Genomic DNA, 19,590 nt, shown 5'->3' on the forward strand with positions numbered 1-19,590 from the left:
TCGAGCGATAAGTGATATTCATTTTAAATTGATAAATATTTTAGATAACACTTTTCCCTTTACACATGTTATGTAGAGTCGCTCTTCGTTGCTACATATGGCTACACTATAACTTCTTCAACACTCCTCATTCCTCCTCCTTCACGGTCGTCTTCCTTTTTTGATTCTCTCTTGTTTCTCGGCAAGTCAACGACTAAAAAGAAAAAGTTCTCTCTTGTTTCTCTTATATGTTGGGAAAGTTCTCTTCAGGACTTTAAACCAACGTTTTTCAAGATTTAGAAACTTAGTTACTCAAGACATTCTTCCTTGAACTTTCTCGAGGGCTTTTGATTGCTTGAAGCCCTAAAAATAAAATAAAAATTGTTTGAAGTCCCCTCAAGTTGTAAAAAATCAGAAAAATTGGACAAAAACTCTTTTAACATTAAACCTGGTACTTTCCAAAATTTCCCCATTATGTTGTCTATCTCCCAAAAAACAGAAACATTTTGTTGTCCCGCATCAGCTAGTAAGAATTGACCCAACAATACCCCAACAAGATTTTATTGTCTCTTAACCGACGAACTTGTCCTTGAGACAAACCACCACCTTTGATTGAACAAGGCATTATTGGTCCGATATAGGGATCGTCATAGGGCCGACCCAAAATGTTTGGGTTTGGGCTGGGTCTCATGAATTCTTTTATTTTTTGTGCCGTTCGGGCTGAAGTTCAAAAGTTTCAAACTTTAACTAAGTATGAAAAATGAACTTTTAAAATACTAATGTTTTCAATTATTTTTTTTACGTGTATATTTCTTACATCTTGAATAATTAAACACGATGTTATGAGATTTTAATATAAAGTATACATTGATTTATTGAGGTATCAATATTGCCATAAATTGTATCATATACTAAAACTGAATTTTCATATTTTGATTTGTTTGGAATTTGATTTTCTAGTATTTTTTAATTGCATCCAAATGGGGGTACTTCCGTATTTACATTGTAAACTTAAGTAAATGGAATATAAAAATAAATTAAAGTAAAAAGACGAGACATTTACTTAAATATTTGGAATGAAAATAAGGCAATATAAGGCAATGGGCAGGCCGGGTCGGGTTGTCAAATTCGAAGCCCAAGTTCTACCCAACCTTAAAACGGACAGAGTCGAGCGGACCTAACCATCGGATCGGGCCGGACTTTGGCCCATCAAACCTTGGACTACCCAACTTTGGCCTACGGGCCACGGGCCACGGGCCAAATTATGATCCCTCCAATAAGTGTTATGGACAGAAATAGCCCAGGGCCAACATGGTCATTTCACATTTTTCCTTGTGCAAGTAGGAAATCCTAATTCAAACGGTACAAATAAACGCGAACCGACTCTGCCTCTGCGTGTGTGCGTCTATATAAAGCAAACGGCACCTGCAACTTCTTTCTCATCGCTCATCGATCGTTGATTATCAACTAATTTATTATTATTATTATTATTAAGAAGACAAATTATAAAAACAAATATTAATATTTGGTATTGATTGTTAAAAATGGCAACAGCAGCAGCAGGAGCAAGCCCAAGCTGCCGCAGCAAGAGCAGAGAGAAGCCATTGATGATCCCAAATTCAATTAATTTCTTCTCAGAGTTGGAAGTGAACGCAATAGAGCTTCTCGTACAACTCAGCGGATCATCGTCCGGCAATGGCGGCAGCACTGAAGAAGAAAGCGATGTCAAAAGCAGAGCAGCTCCTCCTACATTATTCGTTGAAGACGAAGACGAAAACGAAGTGAGTTTCGGACCGAGGAAGAAAGGGTTTCGGTCAATTTCGGAACTGTACAAGTTGACAGAGCCTGTTAATCTTGTTATTGTTGCAGCAAAGGAAAATAAGAGAAAGAGGAAGAGGAGCATTTGATCAATTTAACTTCCTGTTGTTGTTAGACTAATTAATTATTATTGTAATTAACCTCAGCTGTTAAGTTAAAGCTCCGGGGCATTGTAGTTATATGTCATCCAGTTAAAACATGCCCCGTGGCATCCTGAGTGATATTTTGTCCAGTTAAAACATGCCATGTGGCAGACTCATATCAAACCGTGTTAGAAAGAATTGTAAATCTCCCCAAGCAAGCAGGCAGGCGTGTTGAATCGAAAGGCAATACAATAGCGTAAAGGATGAACCAATCCATTTTATTACCAAGCTGTGAATTTGGCTTTTGTTAAATTTTACATAACAATGGTAATGCTCGAATCGCAATTTCCTCCTCAAAGAATTCCAACCTCTTTTACGGCATAACACCGTGCAAGTTAGCCATTCGGTACCAATCCCAGGTATCCGAGTAATCGGTGAACTCAGTCTCCGTCGTGCAAAATCAAAGATAACAGGTATAAAAAGTAGTAAATTTGAGGGCAGGTGAAAGCATACTACACGAAAACAAGGCAATTAGAAGAACATATCTTTACTTGCTAAAACAGGTTTCCTCCCCTCTAGACTACAATAAGACTTGAACTTGTAAGGGATGCATACAATCAGGGTTTGGCTACACAAAGATAACATGACGATGTTCTCAACTTGTTTGTGCAATTTACTTTTTTGGAACCGAAGTGTCTTGCGTAAATACAAAATCTGAGATCCAGTTTACTCTTCTAAACCACGATCTAAGTTGCAGCTGATTAAAAAGACAATTCACAGCTTCAGGTTCTTGAAAGCTCCTTCAATGCTCTAGATGGAATACATATTCTGTCAAGTTCTGCAATTTTCTGGCATCCAGTTTCTGCTCTGTAACAATGGGCTGCTTCTTCACAGTAAGCATTTGAGAAGCAGGGTCCACAGCCCAACCTTGCTGTTGTACAACTGCATATGACAACCAAATCTCAAGAATTTGCAACATAAATGATAACATGCCTAAAAGCATATGTATGCAATTAATGGAAAAAATCATAAAATATTATCCTCTTTTATATTGAGGAAATAAGTCGTTATTTATGATAAGCAGTGCCATCGAAGACTTGGCAGCCTTTAAAGCAAAAAGAACTGTTTTTAAAGGGAATATAAGAAAAACCAAAGAAAAACTGTAGTTAATCAAGGTTCTTAAAGCTCTTCTCCGAGATTTTACATCCAAAATTCTCCAAAATGTAGGCAGGTACGCCTTTCTTCTTATATTTTAATTTGATCAACAGTATGGACAGAACACCCAAATCCACCATAACATAGACATTTACCAAGACAATAGGATTAGGTATGAACAAAATTACACCAAAGCCAACTCTGCCACTGCGTTTAATCTTTTTCCAATCACCCATTGAGGCTTCTTAGTGACTTTTCAACTGGTTTATCATTCTTGATATATATATTCCTATGTTTGTAAATCTCAAAAATTACCCCTCCTAAAGCAGCGGAACCTTTTTACAGAGAATCTACTTATTCAGGACGAATATGCTTCAAAAAGGTCATACCTCCAACTGTTACATGGTTAATTTCCCATGATATATCTACTATCTTTTCTCATAGACAAAAACGATTTTGGTTTTTCGATTTTTTTGGCAATTCCGTATGTTCTTAATGTGCAGCAACGAAACAGGGTTACTAACTGGACAAAGCATTAAGATGTTTGCTTTTCATTTTTTCAGAAAATAAACTTAACCCCGGGAGCAATTTGGAACATATACATTTGTGAAAACAGAAGCTTACAAGTTGTGGCATCATCCTCGCTCATTCCAAGGAAGAGAGCTGTATCTTGGATGCTTATTGTAGAATAGGCAGACTGCAGGAGCTGAAACATATTCTTTGTGTAAAGATCTGCAAGAAGTTCAGAAGACAATTAATTATGGCATGAAGTGCATAAAACATAAGAATTAGTACTCTACAAGCTCCCTTAAACACCAGAAAAATAATGAAACAGAGTTATTTGAGTGTTGATCCCCTCATCAACAATTATCACAAAACTATAGAGATGTTTATATTTTCGATTCAGCTAAATATTCAAGTGTAAATTATGTTATGCAAGTCATCTGCATAGAACTTATAAGCACGACATGATATATTGAACTGGACAATTGTGTCCAGATTGGAAAGTACTTAAGACATCTTTCTCCACTGAAACAAGAGTAAATATCGTTGCTTCCCACTCCAAGATCAATAAAGGAATTGTAAGAAGACACAATGGAATAAACCTCATCCTGACTGTCAGATGGCTAGAACAGCTAAATCATCATCCCAAAGACATAATTAAAAATACTGAAGAGAGCATGAAGGTCTTCGTCTTGGAAGACAGCACTATATTAAGCATCAACAATGTTGTGCTTTGGAAAGAACCTTACAGAAGGAACTAGAACAGGCAACAATGATATCAACTAACTAATTCTAGTAACACTGATGACAAGAAAGGCTTGGCATATGACAATTCAATTAACGAAGTGTTAGATAATGGATAAAAGGAACTAAATAATGTTAGCGAGTTGAACAATATCACTCTTTTGACTTGAGTGGATAAATTTGTCATAAATCTAAAAACCATATTATCATACATGTAGAAAACATAGACAATACTGTTTTGTGATCTAGAAAAACTTGCCTGAAAAGGCTGCAACTAGACCTTGAGCTTCCTGACTCCAGTCATATCCACGAATAGCTTCATACACACCCCCATAGTCTCGCACCCACAATTTCTGGCCAATTTTCCAAGCAGCAATGACTTCTGGATTACCCTCTTTGACTGTGGCAGGCATTGATTTCCAAAGAAACCGCATGCTATTACTGCATATTCACCACCCGACAGATCAAATTCTAAATAAATGTAGAACAAAAATAACAAAATCAGATTTAAGTTTAACACAGGATACCCCAAATAGCCAAACAACATTAACAATAAAATGCAAAATTGCAATACAACATGCAATCAAAACCCGTAATGGCAAGGCAATATTTTACTCTTCAAACCATTATCAGAAATATATATATATATATATATTGCAGATTAAGCTAAAATAGAGGTATAGGGTTTGGGAGCAAGAATAATTAAAAAAGAGTAAATCCAAAATGTAAAAATAAAGAAAATTGAAACAAAAAAAAACATACATATCACCAGCGTAAATGTGACCGAGAAGATGAATGGCGTAGGGCCAGTCGTCCTGAAAAGCAACGCCCTCGGCTGCGACCTGTACGATCAGAGAGAGAGGGAGAGAGAGCAGCGAATGAGAACCAAACTGAAAATTTTGAACTTTTTCTTTATGGATTGAAACCCAAATCAAACCTGAAGCATGTGTTCGTCACAGATATCGGCGACCTTTTCATAGGATTTGGAGTTCAAGGCCTCTGATACGAGAGAGAAATCCATGGCTGCTCTCTTTTCTTTGCTCCCTGTATTTTGTTACAGTGTCTATTATTTTTCTGATGAAATGTTAAAGCCCTGTTTGGTATCCTATCCAGTAGGAACTCAAAAACGATGATTTTTCTTAAAAACAAGAGGGAACTCAAAAATGGTGATTCTTAAAAACTGGAGTTCTTAAATCCATTTTTTAAGATTTAAAAATTGTTTGTTATATAACTTGAAAAGTGTTTTTGAACCTTTAAATTTTGAAAACTTGTTTGGTTGAATTCTTGAAAATAAATTTTTTTTCCTTCATTTTTTATAATTAAGATATTTTGATAAACATTATCAAAATTATATTAAACATATTATTTAACAATCACATTTTAATACCATTAATATATGATCTACAAGTTCAATTCTTCTTTAAGTCTTAATAAATTAAAACTAAATAAGACTTAAAGAATAGAATCCATCCACATTGCTCTACTTCTCTCTCGGTCACTTGAGAGTATGTCTGTTTCCAAAGGGCTCGTTCGGTGGTGTTTTCAGAGGCCATTTTCTGTTTTCATTCTCAGAAAACACTGAGATTTCTGAAATCATTTTCAACCTTTTAGTTATAATTCACTAAAAATGCAGAATACATCTAAAGGATGTTTTCATTTTTAGAGAATATGGATTCACTGGGAAAAAAACAGTGCAGAAGCCACCATCATAACCAGTCAAACACCACCCAAAAGCCACTATAGGCCAATCGAACCACAATGACCACAACAGACCAGCCACCTACTAATCGCACCACCACCTAGTCGAACCCAATCGACCATAACCATCAATACCACCTATACAAATCGAAGTACCACCACCTACTCAACAAACTGCCAAGGAGAGAGAGAGAGAGAGAGAGAGAGAGGAAAGGAAGGGAGGGTGTCGGCTAAAAGACTGCTTTCGAGAAATTATTATTATTATTATTTTGTTTTGTATTTGTTCAAAAATATTTTTATTTTTTTCAAGATAATTTCAGTCTTTAAACAATATTAGAGTTTATTTTATTTGTTAAATTATACATTTTCATTGTTTATGTTACCAGACATGTTTTCACCAATTTTATTTTCTGAATATGTTTATCAATTGATCTACCAAACGTATTTCGAACCGTGAAAATACAAATTTATTTTCTCGTTTTCATTCTTTGAAAACATTCTCTAAAAACGTTATTAGACTGGCCCTCCGTGATCTAACCACTTCTTTTGTCTTTCTACCGTCTAGCAAATCCTTTAGCCATTATTTGCATTTTTTATATTGGTGTATATGCCTGTCTCCATCTTTTTCTTGTTTTCCAAGTGCCATAGATCAAGATAATTAAGGTGGCGGGTACACTTTTCTGTACTAGTAGTTCTCCTATCTTCACTTTCTGGAAATGATTATTAAATACATAATGATACTTCAGTGATGAATCCTGTTATTAGTGAGAGAAAATGGTCATAAGAACAGTTGATGTAAAAGATTTCAGTTTTATAATGATGCAAAAGACCAAATCCCAGATGCAATTCCACAAGGGTAAATGATCTAGGCCATTTTTTTTCATAAATAAAATTCTTTTTTTTTTCTCACGCAATGGGCTAATAGCTGAAAATCATTAGAATGTGAGGTATTAGAAATAATTTAAATTCTCATTCCCCAACATCGGCTGTAAAAATAAAATAATTGATGAAATAACTCTAGCCCAATTAGATGAACTGGTATTTTAGCCCTAAACCCTAAAATAATATGACAAAATTGTATATTTAAAGAGTATAGCCGTTCGGCTATACTATTAAAATATATTAAAATATTTTTAAGATATCGCCGCGCGGCTATACTCGTAAAATATATTATTTTAGAGGTACACGAGGCTTGCACTCGCAGTCACAGCCATTTCGCTTCTCTATAAGCGCTTCCAAGCTTCAAACACTCGGTCTTGAACCTCTCTCTCACTCTCTCTCTCTCTCAACTCAAGGTTCGATTTTTTTCTTTCTTTTTGGTTGCTGCGTTGATTGGATTGGATTGAACTCTCTCTATGAAAACCATCAAATGTCATTCAGCTATTGAAATCTCCACTATGATAACAACTCCGTTGCTATAAAATCTTAAAATCCTTAGAAGAAACTCTGTGATAATCGTTTTTCCATTTAAACAAACAAAAAAATTTGCAAAATCAGAAATATACGTAAATTGGACGACATGGTAGCAACGGAGAGAGACTCGAACTCGTAGTTAGGCGGTCTGGGCGGAGCTAGGCTGCCCCTAGGCGGCCCCTAGGCGGTCTGGGAGGAGGTAGACGGTAGAAGGTGGTCTGGCCGGATCTAGGCGTCCTGCACGGGTCTAGGCGGGTCTGCGTTGGTGTTGAGGTCTGCTGCTCTCATAAACCAGAAGTGCCATGTGAAGAACAAGGATATTAGGAAGTTTCTTCATGGGATTTATGTGAGTGAGAAGAGTGATTAGATTTTTGGGATTTGTTATCAGTGCTTTTTCTGATTTTGATTTTGAGTTTTTCATCTGTACTCTTCTTCTTTTTTCTTTTTTCTTTAAAAAAAAAAAAAAAAAAAACTTGTATGGAAATTTTGATGAGTAAGTTTTACCATATTTTGGGTTTCTGTTGCCAAATATAAATTCTAGAATTCTGGGATTATTTTATGCAGGTTATTGATTGTAATAAATTAACTTCAAGTGAGAATCTAATGATGAGGTTGCATTGCTTGCACTGAATCCAGGCACCAACACTTGTAGTTTGGTCTCGACATTTCATAAAGCTCATCGAGCGTCATCTTCTCAACTTTGTCGGTTTCCCATGAATCAAAACTTCCGGGGATGTCTTTTGCACGCATAGTAGCAAGTGATTCCACATTGCCTTCTTTCTGTTGATCTAGCCCACGGAATCTTTTGTACAGTCTCATAGCAGACACACAATCTTCATATGGATCATGAAAACCTGACACTAAATATTCACTGGAGCACTTAAAACTAGAGCCTGCTTCTACAAGCAAATAATACAGACACTAAAAAAGTAAAAATCTGAGATGAAGAATAACTTGCCCTAGATATGTTCTGGTCAGGTACTTGAGCGGGTGGCTAACCAGATTTGTTTTCATCACTGGATGGTAGCTTGCAGTATCCCTGCATATAGAATATATAACTGTCAAGCATCTAGAGGCTACAGAGAACAGACTTCTTTGCTCCAAGCTAAGCTTCTAGGAATCTATGTCAAATAGATGCCATATTAAAGCTGGTCCTTTATGCAAAATTTCATCATGACTAAGGCCATAATCTTGACTGGCCTGAATGAAAAGAAGTACAGCCATAAATGCAATTGTCCAAGAAACATTGACACCATATACAAAGCAGCCCGAACACTATGGCCTATATAATAAGAAGGGAGTGAAGAGAAGAATAAAGAGTGCATATGAGAACCAAAGCATAACATGACATGATAATCCAATCAGATCTACAAAAATTATAGAAACACTGTGCTCATAATTCACATATCTCAAAAAGAGGATTACAGAAGGGGAAAAAAAAAAAAAAAAAAAACTCTTATACCTAAGCAGGTAATCAGGGCAGTTTATTCTCAAGCAATCCAAATCATTCTCTAAACTATGCCCTACAAGAATCTTGGTCTTTCCATTCTACAAAATTTGCAAACTTTATCTTGCACTTTTTGGAGTGGCATGCCATCTCTGAGATGCTCCATATCTGGAATGGAAACATTGTCAACATGTGGGAATGATCAGAGGCCTATTCACAAAATTCTTGAAATAAATCAAAGATGAGAAACATCACACACTAGTACCTGTAATGAATGACAGGATCTTGGGGCTGCACGTAAGTGTGGAAGAGGATAGTCTCATCTTCATCAATCAGGCACACCCTTGCACGCAGGTAGTGATCCATCACTTCCACCAGCAACCATTTCACAATCCAGAGCAATTGCTTCCGTACCATCTCCAATGTGATTTTCCTTGCTGGAGTTTATATCATATTTAAATTCTTCACATGGCTCCATCGTTGTTCCCTGCAACCCTTCGACTTAAAATATAAGTAATGTATGTGCATATCTATATAATGTTGCAGCTAAGAGTATCTTAAAGGGTAAGAGATTCAGAATACTGGAAGATGACAAGTTTCTCAATTCCATACGGTATGTGCATATCTATATACTGTTGCAGCTAAGATTGTCTTTAATGGGTAAAAAGGGTAAAAGATTCAGAATACTGGAAGATGACAAGTTTCTCTATTCCATACAGGATGCTTGATGTTCAACTAATCAACTTACCAGAGAAACAGGCGCAGATAGGCGACACATATATTTATGCGAGCTCAGAGAAGTAGGGCTATCAAAAAGCTTCAAACATAGATCACAACCTTGTTCAGAGAAAACCCTCTTGCAATCTTCTTTTGCCAGTGGTCCTAAATCATAGCAACCAGGGAAAGGAAATTAAACAACAAGCAATCTTATAGATGAATCAAAATGACTATGCAATGATCGGATCAATTACAATGCAACACGGAATATTACATCTCACTAGTGATATGCTCTCTCTGTGATTCAAAAGATTTGAAGTGCGACACACTCCACATCTAGGCTGATGAACTGAATGGAAAGAGACATTAATGTGCTCGACAAGATGTTCCTTTTTCTTATACAGCTTGTAGCATGCAGCACATTTGTACCTGCAAGCCCACAGGTCAAGAATCTTTTCAAAACATTTACATATAAAAACCATCACATATCACACTGGAATTTGGGTACATACCTAGTAGTACAGTTTGGCAACTAGTTTTGCATTTGTTCTTAAATATTCAAGTTCAGATACACTACTATAGCAAGACAATTGGGATTAATTAAGTAAACTGATCGCCAAGGAAGATTTGTTTCCAAAAGCAAAGGAAATTTATTTCCAAATCAAGAAAAATACTTCAATAAAACTAGAATAAAACAATGCGTAATAAACCATGTCAAATTTTGCAAGGCACCTAATTAACTTAGCAGAAAAGTTCATAAATAAGCCACCCAAACAAAATCTATATTCAATTTCTCAGCAAACATGCAAGTCGTTGTGGAAATGTGGAAATAAAAGCCATAAACCTCACAAATTGCGGAATATGTAAGAGACACAGAGAGAGATGGTTGTGTTTGTGTTTTTTGGAAATTCTGGTTCCAAGTCCATGGAGCCCAGAGCTGCTCTCAGCAAAGCCGTCGACGAGGCTTCAAAATTGGCGGGAAAACAGCAGTACGAGAAACGTGCACAAAATGTAGGTGAGCCCAAATGGGGGATGCTTTTTCTGACTTCTCACAGAGAGTCGGACAGAGACGGAGGGTTTATTGGGGGTTTTCAAGTTTTTTTTTTTTTTTTGAAAGGGTTTTTCAAGTAATTGTAACATTAATTTCTCTATGCGACCGTCACACCACGCTAACATATTTTCCATGTCAGTCGTTACATGTTTGACGTGTCGCTTGTTACGTGTTATAATTTGGATGGATTAATGAATGACATACAAAATTTGTCATAAAACAACCTTTTTTATTTTAATGATGATAAGTTGCAATAACGGTCACCTCACAATTATATACCGTGTTCGATTTCAATTTCGCTCGTTTGTAAAAGAAAAACGGCACGAAGATGTATGGTCTTCGAGATCACTTACCTTGAATATCAACTATATGAATATAAAGTACATTTAAATGAAGCACTCGGTTATAGGACTCTATTGCTCCACCACTAAAGACAGTTAAACAAAGCTAGCCAACCAAAAAAAGCACAAAGATAGCGAACGAGCTAAACTTGAGGAGGAGGAGAAGCGAAACTGCAGAACCTTCATATTTTCACTTCCGTCCGTCCATAGTGATTTCGCGATAGCTAGCTAACCATTACGACTGATCCCCAACAACGTTCTAAACAAACTTAGGAGCATTACGAATATTAAATCCGGCTATAAATATCTCTCTCCATTCTCGTTCTTTCATATCTGTAAAGAGTTGAAGAGAAAAACCTTGCTGTAGCTATTTCTGTGCATGAGAGAGTTGGAAAGTACATATATATAATGGATTGTCATGGATGCCCAAATGGCAATGCCAATATCTGGCGCTTTGTTCTGTGCCTTTTGATCGCCATTGCCGGCTTCGCTCCAAACCCGAGTTTAGCTAAGAAAACAAAAGTTGATGGGTTGAAATTGAATGTGATCGATGGTTGCTGGAGATGGAACTCGGATTGGAGAAGTAACCGGCAGGAACTTGCATTATGCTCAGTGGGATTTTCTGGGAAGATGAGCAACAACATAGGAAGAGATGTCATATACTATCAAGTCACGGACCCAAGTGACAATGCGTTGGACCCCAAACCGGGAACTTTGAGATATGGGGTTACCATGATCAAAGGGAAAAAGTGGATCACCTTCCAGAGGGACATGCGCATTAGGCTTGACAAACCACTTCTCATTAGTAGCTTCACTGCCATTGATGGAAGAGGTGCTAATGTTCACATTGCTGGTAATGCATGCTTGCTGGTCTTTCAGGTACGTATATTAATTACATTTATATACACACACATACGTATTTAATTGGCTAGTTAGTGTTCAAACTTAAGACCACTAGTATGTAAGTCAAAACTCTTTTTCATTGGACTAGATGCCATTGACATTCATAAGTATATTTAAGATAATGTAGTAAGTACCAAATTTATATACTTATAATATATTCATAAGTATATTCAAATTTCAATCTAACACTCGGAGTTTATTGAAAAAGTAATCTTCTGTTCTTATTTAAGGCTGAAAATCTAACTGACCTATATTGTAACCAAAGAAGAATCTAATTAGCATGTATGGGGTAGTTAGATAACCTAAACCCTTGATTTTCTTTTTCTAAGTGAGGGATCATATAGTTGAGACAGTTTTGAGTGGTATGATCACACCGCACGTGCTATTATCTACTGTTATAATATGGGTGAACGACATGTATTATATATATATATATATATATATCTCTCATGGAACTAGCTAGGGATTAGTTTTTATAGATAAATACATGCATTATAAGTAAATTTGTAACACCACATGACAGTCTTGCTATGATTTTTTGGAGATTGAATGTAGTAAAGATATCTTGTGTACATTTTCATGCATGTAAACTAATTATATTATTATTTTAAACGTTATCAGGCAAGCAATATAATCATCCATGGCCTTCGAATCCATCATTGCCGACCCCAACCACCAAGCTCAGTTATGGGTCCAGAAGGAAAGATAATGCCAATAGGGCAGGTTGATGGAGATGCAATCAGGTTGGTAACTGCATCAAAGGTTTGGATAGACCACAATACACTCTACGAGTGCCAGGACGGTCTTCTCGATGTTACTCGCGGATCTACCCATATCACCATCTCCAACAATTGGTTCAGAGACCAGGACAAGGTTATGCTTCTCGGCCATGATGATGGCTACTTTCGGGACAAGAACATGAGGGTAACCGTTGTGTACAACCATTTTGGACCCAACTGCAACCAAAGAATGCCAAGGTAAAGGCCCCTAGGCTAGCTATATCGATATATTAATTGAGATCGCTGGCTACCTTTAGTTTTCAAGTCCTCTAGTTATTAATATTAGCAAAGTATGTAGGTAATATATGTAGTATATGTAGGAAGTGTGGGACATTTTCACCTTCGTATTCTCAACAGAGAGTGAGTATTATATTACTTACTATTGCATGCATGCAGGATTCGCTATGGATATGCACATGTCGTGAATAACCTTTACAGAGAATGGTCGCAGTATGCCATTGGGGGAAGCATGAACCCTAGTGTTAAGAGTGAAGCCAACCTCTTCATTGCACCAAAATCGGGAAACAAGAAAGAGGTAATTATTAACTCAAATGTATGTATATTCAAGTTAAAATGCAATGCCCTTAATTAATTACTTAATGATGTTCCATGTACGCATAGATCACTTGGAGGAAGGACAGCGTTGGAGACAAAGAATCCTGGAACACTACTACAAAAAAGCAAAAAGACGACGGTAAATCACCGTCGTGTATTTGGTTTTTCAATCACTACAAGGAAAAACCCTTTTGGCGACCACCAGTTTTGGTCGCTAAAAACTGTCAATTCGTCGCCAAAACCCTTTAGCGACGAAATAATTTCGTCGCTAGTTTGGTCGCCTAAGGCTCGTGGCTGAAAGTAAAAGTGACAAAAGGCGACGAAAAAAAATTTTCGTCGCCAAAACCTTTATGCGACCAATTGGTTTCGTCGCCTTTCAATAATTAGTTCGTCGCCTATAAAGACAGATTCCCGCAAAAATACCAAAATTTGCCGCGAACTGAAGAAGGATTAGGCGACCAATAGATTGGTTGGTCGCCGATAGTTTTTGGTGACTACCAGATTTTGGTCGCTAAAGCTCACACAGTTGGTCGCTAAAATATGTATATTTTGTGTTTTTAATTATTTTATTTATATTATGTTTTGTGATAATATTAACCTTTTGTGCATTAACATATTGTAATTTCGAAAAACAATAAATTTAGATCAATAGATCAATAGAAAATTACATGAATACAAATTTCTCTCATTCAAAAGTACACAAGCGTACTAGTCATTCAAGTACACATAACATATCCAAATTCCACTAAAACACTGGAGGCCAAGCTCCATATATTCTTGCCCTTGGTAAACCCAAGTTCTGCAATCATTATTTCTCCACTCTAAGACTATTACCAAGCTTGTATACTATTTTGAACAAAACAAAATACATGTATACTATGCCTTTTGTATCCTCAAGTTTTGTAGTCATGATCTTTAACACCTGTGGGATAGGGGCTGTGATCTAATATCGTGGAATTCCCCAACACTGCCAATTGTTTGCTTGACCTTCTCAAACTCATCATCTTCCTTTACAAAAGAAACAAAATAAGAAATATGCTCAAGAAGATGCCAAAACCAAGAAAATTAAAATTAATATATATATATATATATATAGAGAGAGAGAGAGAGAGAGAGAGAGAGAGAGAGAGAGAGAGAGAGAGAGAGAGACCAAAGCTGAAATTCACAATCTTAACTAAATAAGCCATCAATAAACCAACTTAAAAAAATTGAATTCATTTTTCATAGCTCTCAATATCGATTGTCAAAGCATACCTTTGTGATAATAACAGAAATCAAATCATCAATTACCACAAATAAAGAAGGAAAACAGTTACGAAAAACCAATGTAAAGACTAATATTATGCATGGCACAAACCCATTAGAAAACATAAATCATAAAATCCAAAGTATAATCCACACCTTAAATGGAACCAAGTGTAATAGGAAGAAGAGGTTCTTACCTCAAATGGTCCTCCGTCCAAAACCCCAAACCAAATCCTTCCACCTCAAATAAATTTTACATGGAAAAACAGGATACTACCCCGGTAAAGTTAAAGACACCTAAATGACATTGTTCTAAACACATTATAAGATAAAGCGAACTAAAGGGTAGATGGTTTGGGGGCAGAGAGTGGAAAATAACTCAAGCCATCAGAAATCTTTGGGGAAAGAGAGTGGGTATGCTTATATGAGTACATAGAGGTTACAGAACTTTTTATCACAAAGGAAGCATCCCATATTCTATTCAACCTATTTAGTGAACTAATAACAATAACAACAATAGTGCAAAAGTCCTTGGCAGAGCTATGCAGGTATTTTGATTTAGGACCAGCTTTGATTTAAAATATAATTCTTTCTAGTGTTAAAAATTAATAAAAACACAAGGACAATGATATATCTAATTTCTCAAACAGAAAAATTATGATGCGGACCAAAGGGGCATCAGCAAGGTAAAATGAAAACAAGCTTGCAATACCCAAGCACCTTAAGACTTAATTGCACTTCCTAGAAAGAAAGAACTCTAACCCACCTGCAATGCCAATGGCATATCATTTGAAAGTTAAAGCACAAAACACTACCTTATCAATCTAAATCACTATAATCATCACTGTGATTACTAGATTGCCATCATGTTGTAATCAATCACAACCTTAACTGGAAGACCTCAGTGCCTAACAAGATTTCTTCTTCTTATGATAGTTCATCTTGCACATTTACAAACACAAAAATAGGAGCACCATACTACACTGAAATAAAGGGAAAAAGATCAACCTTGTTTATCTTCAACTACACACTGTTTAGCTAACAGTTTCAATTGGATAATGGGAACAAAATTTTAAGCAAAAATGAGATATACCTCTTTTCGTTAATGAATATAACTCTTAAAAATCAGTTTAGAAGTCACTCTCCTTCACTCCCTTTTCCAAATCAAGGTCCAAGAAATTAATATAGGTATTTGCAGTCATCAAATAAGTTCATGTGTATAACAGATTCCTAGAAACTTATTGCTTCAAATGAGAATTTGGTTTGGTTTCAAAAAGCAGAAAGCAATTCCTTATAGCTAAATCTTCTAGCCAAATCAAAATGGCTACTGCTACATCAAACCAAAGAAAAATAGAAAATCCAAATCAAATAGGCAATGTATGTTTTTAAATAGCTCCTCAACCTGATTGCCAATTCACAATCTCCATTAGCCAAAAATGAGAGAAAAATTTCATCTCAGATGTTTGAAAATCAGATACGCAAGTTCAACTTCAAAATCCTAGTCATGTTAGACCCACTTCAACTTCAAAATCCTAGTCATGTTAGACCCACTCTTTTCTTAGGCATTTTCCTACAAGCAGGAAAGCAAAAAACATAAATGTCCAACTTCAAAATCCTAGTCATGTTAGAAAAACTTTCCCAAAGGACATACGTATAATGTATAACAACAACCTTTAGAATACTCGCTTCTTCTCGGTTGAAATTTAAACACTAGCAAAAAGATCTTTTAAAATGGAAACAGGGGAATACAAAATTACATCAATAACATATACTTATTCACAGTACATAACCAAATATCTCTTGCAGACTAGAGACCTTATCAATTTAAGTGAATTCATTGAAGTCCTCCGATACATGAAAAGAGAAGGAAAAAAAAAAAAATTATAATGCAAGGTCTTTAAAAATTAAGTTTCAAAAGAATATGAGCCAAACAAGAATTTTTAAAAGGCACAAGAAAGAAATAAAATGGTGGCACAATTTTTTATTTCTAATAAAGAGAGGGAAAACAAAGGATGCTCAAACCTACCATCTACAACAATAGATTCACAGCCTAGCGTTGGTCTCTTGGTTGTCTGATGGGGCCTTCAAGTCTTTAATAGCTACAATTATCCATACTGGAAAATTCTCAAATGGCAGTGCTCAATCAAGGTTGCTTCTCTTTTATTTCTTCTCACAGTTTACATAAATAAAATATAAAAAGGCCTTAAGAATTAAGTTCTTGAATGAAGGCTTAACAAAGAAATCTGAAAAATGCTGAATCACTGCAAGATCCAGCAAAGAAACAGAGCATCAATTACAAAACACCACCAGGCAACGCAAGCACAAGAAATCTTCATAATAATTAAAAAAAAAAAAAAAGGGTAAATCTTAACATTTCCATGATTCCAAACTCGTAACTCAAAATATTTAGAGAAGTTTTCATACCTAACATAGAGACAGCAGATGAGAAGTGGTTGAGGGGAAGTCGACCACATCGTTACTAAGACAAAAGCCAACTAAATTTTATTTTTACAGAATCAAAATCAAATAATTACAGAAAAATAGCTAAATAAACAAAAAATAATAAAAGCACCTTTGAATCAGAGTTGGTATGTGGCTGAGCACATTGCAGAGAATCTCTAGTATATGTTGCCGTAGTAGCAAGTGGTTGGCATCGATGAAGGATGATTTTGGGAAAGAGAGTGAGAAATAAGGGCCGTGAGAAATCTGAAGGGGGATGAAGAGATAGTGGGTATATAAGTGATTGGCCGGCATCGTTGGAAGATTTCAATTCGAGCGTTCGTGGAGGACTTAGTTGAAGGCATCGGTGGTGTGGAAGACGGCAGAGAGAGTGGATACGAGAGAAGTGAATTGGGGGAAGTGACGGGTTAGGGAAATTTTTTTAATTTATAGTCCCCCAGAATCAGCCACCAAGCTATTTGGTTGCCAACACGTCAAATAAGGAAAACGACACAGTTTTAATACTTTATATTCTTTTTTACAGGAACAGCGACCAAAAAAATTGGTCGCCAAGTTTCAAGAAATATTTGGGCGGTATCTCACAAAATATTTTCGCGGCATCTCAAATTTAGAGACGACGCAAGCAACCTTAGAGACAACATAATTTAGTCGCCAATAATTTTCAAGCTTAAAGGCGACCAATCTTGTGATTGGTCGCCAATTCCTCCCCTAGCGACCAAATCTTTTGGTAGCCATTCGGACATATTTTTTGGTAAATTAGTTAATAAATTTGACGAAATTATTGGCGACGAAATAAAAAACTTCGTCTCCAATAACCTTGCTTGGCGACCAAATTTGGGTTGGTCGCAAAAGATTTCGTGGCGAAAGAGGTTTTTTCTTGTAGTGATGGTCGTGGAATCCACCGTCATCTTTTCCCTCATAAACCACGACGCTAAATAACCGTCGTTGTTAAACAATACAACGTCATCAAAAAATACAAAACGACGTCTTTGTACTGCAAAAAGATCTAAAAAAAGCAATCGATGATGATAATAGACGACCAATTCTCTAAAAAGACCGTCGTTAAAAAGGGAAAATATGACACATATTAAGAGAACAAGGCCGCAAGATAGACATACAACGACGACAATAAAAATACGCCGACGTTAAATATAATTTTCACGACAATAAAAAATATGACGTCTTTAAATACATTAGAAGACGACGTTATTGATACCTACTACGTCGCACATATACAAAAAACCGTCGTGAAATAAATTTTCCACTTCGATTTTATCTAAAAAAGATGACGTGGAAATAGTTGTCAGTGTCATTATTTACGACGTATACATTTATATAGTCGACGTTGTATTTATATGTATTCATTACTCACGACGCACTTAATAATATAGACGACGTTGAACGTCTAAACAACGTCGGTTCCAAATAAATGAGAGCCGTATTACAGAACATATAGACGGCGTAGATTATGATGGGAGCCGTATTACAAATAACGTCGTTTAATTGTTATTAGACGGCGGTTATAATGAATTTCCGTCGGAATTAATTTCGTTCCTCTTCGTTTATAAAAGAACTTGCGACGTGGAAAATGTATGATGACGTCGTATTTTTTAACGTTCAGATTACATATCTCGTTTTTTAGACGTCGGTATTATGGGATTGGAGTCGTGTTATTTTGAATTACATGGCGGTTCTTTATCCTTCACCGACGTGATATCCTGAATAATTGCTTCACAATAGCGTCGTGGTTCTTCATTGTTACGTTGCTTTAAGACGTCGGTAAATATGCTGAATAACTGATTCACAATAACGTCGTGTTTTATTTGAATGTAGAAAGTGAAGAAATCACATTACAATATATTACAAAATTAATGTCATACACTGCCAATTACATAAGCATCATTCAATCCATATATCTTCACACCCATCTCGAATATTTTGACCGCCTAACTCACCTACCAGTTCATCAAATGTGTCAACATTTGGCATCCCTCTAGTAAATGGCTCACACTCAATTATCACATCACCTAATACTTCATCACCAATAACATCATTATATTCTCTACTAGGCATTGATAACACTACCGACCAACCACGATGCATCGGGTCGTCAACAAAAAATATTTGTTTGACTTGAGAAGCCAAAACAAATTGGTCATTCCTATGTCCAATTTTACTCAAATCTACAAGGGTAAATCCAAGTTCGTCGACTACAAGACCAGAACTATCTATCCAATCACACCTAAAGACTGGGATTGTAAACTTTTGGTAGTCAAGGTCCCAAATTTCTTGAATGACACCATAGAAACCCATATTTGAGAGAATTGGGTTTTTATCCTTGGCACTAGCAACTTGCATGGTATGTGCAAGTAAATAAACTCCACTATTTTGAGTTGTCCGCACATCATCTTGTGCCTTGATATTGAATTTAATACCTTTAATAAGATAGCTCCTATATAATGGCACTGACATGTTTGGACCAGCTGCTAGCCACCTTAAATTTTCTGATACGCCATGATTGTCTTCCTCAACTTCACTTTGAACCTGCAAATTAATCATATCTTAATTCATCCTAACATATAAATAAGAAGAAAATTAAAAGAGAAATACGTTATTCAACAACATATACCTTGAAGCGTAGCCATTGAATGAAAGTGCTATTGTGCTTATCCTGCAGCCACTTTGTTCTCTTTCTAAA

At 36.1% G+C, this 19,590-nt stretch overlaps 1 protein-coding gene, 1 long non-coding RNA gene and 2 pseudogenes across 2 annotated transcripts; 1 reads left to right on the forward strand and 3 right to left on the reverse strand.

Annotated features, from left to right (window-relative positions):
• On the reverse strand, positions 2,394–5,457 carry LOC18791375 (COP9 signalosome complex subunit 8). The gene is made up of 5 exons (XM_007227455.2): positions 5,221–5,457; positions 5,046–5,125; positions 4,543–4,724; positions 3,660–3,767; positions 2,394–2,822 (listed from the first exon to the last, which is right to left on the reverse strand). The coding sequence occupies exons 1-5, from the start codon at positions 5,302–5,304 to the stop codon at positions 2,683–2,685; spliced, it is 594 nt and encodes a 197-aa protein (XP_007227517.1). The 5' UTR covers positions 5,305–5,457; the 3' UTR covers positions 2,394–2,682.
• Positions 7,661–9,319, reverse strand: LOC18793671 (annotated as a pseudogene).
• Positions 11,512–19,590, forward strand: part of LOC18792535 — a 16,909-nt pseudogene continuing 8,830 nt past the window's right edge.
• LOC109946733 lies at positions 13,810–17,314 on the reverse strand. Its single transcript, XR_002269803.1, has 3 exons — positions 17,005–17,314; positions 16,857–16,911; positions 13,810–14,195 (listed from the first exon to the last, which is right to left on the reverse strand). It is a non-coding gene; the product is annotated as an uncharacterized LOC109946733 (long non-coding RNA).

The sequence above is a fragment of the Prunus persica genome, chromosome G1, assembly GCF_000346465.2.
Source record: "Prunus persica cultivar Lovell chromosome G1, Prunus_persica_NCBIv2, whole genome shotgun sequence".
In the NCBI taxonomy this organism is placed as follows: domain Eukaryota; kingdom Viridiplantae; phylum Streptophyta; class Magnoliopsida; order Rosales; family Rosaceae; genus Prunus; species Prunus persica.

What these genes read in the sequence shown, in the direction of transcription:
- LOC18791375 (XM_007227455.2), bottom strand. Translation starts at nt 5,304, where the DNA reads ATGGATTTCTCTCTCGTATCAGAGGCCTTGAACTCCAAATCCTATGAA. An exon ending in TCTAGTTGCAGCCTTTTCAG is followed by an intron (nt 3,768 to 4,542) that starts GCAAGTTTTTCT and finishes AACTTCTTGCAG; the next exon opens with ATCTTTACACAAAGAATATG. An exon ending in CGAGGATGATGCCACAACTT is followed by an intron (nt 2,823 to 3,659) that starts GTAAGCTTCTGT and finishes TGTCATATGCAG; the next exon opens with TTGTACAACAGCAAGGTTGG.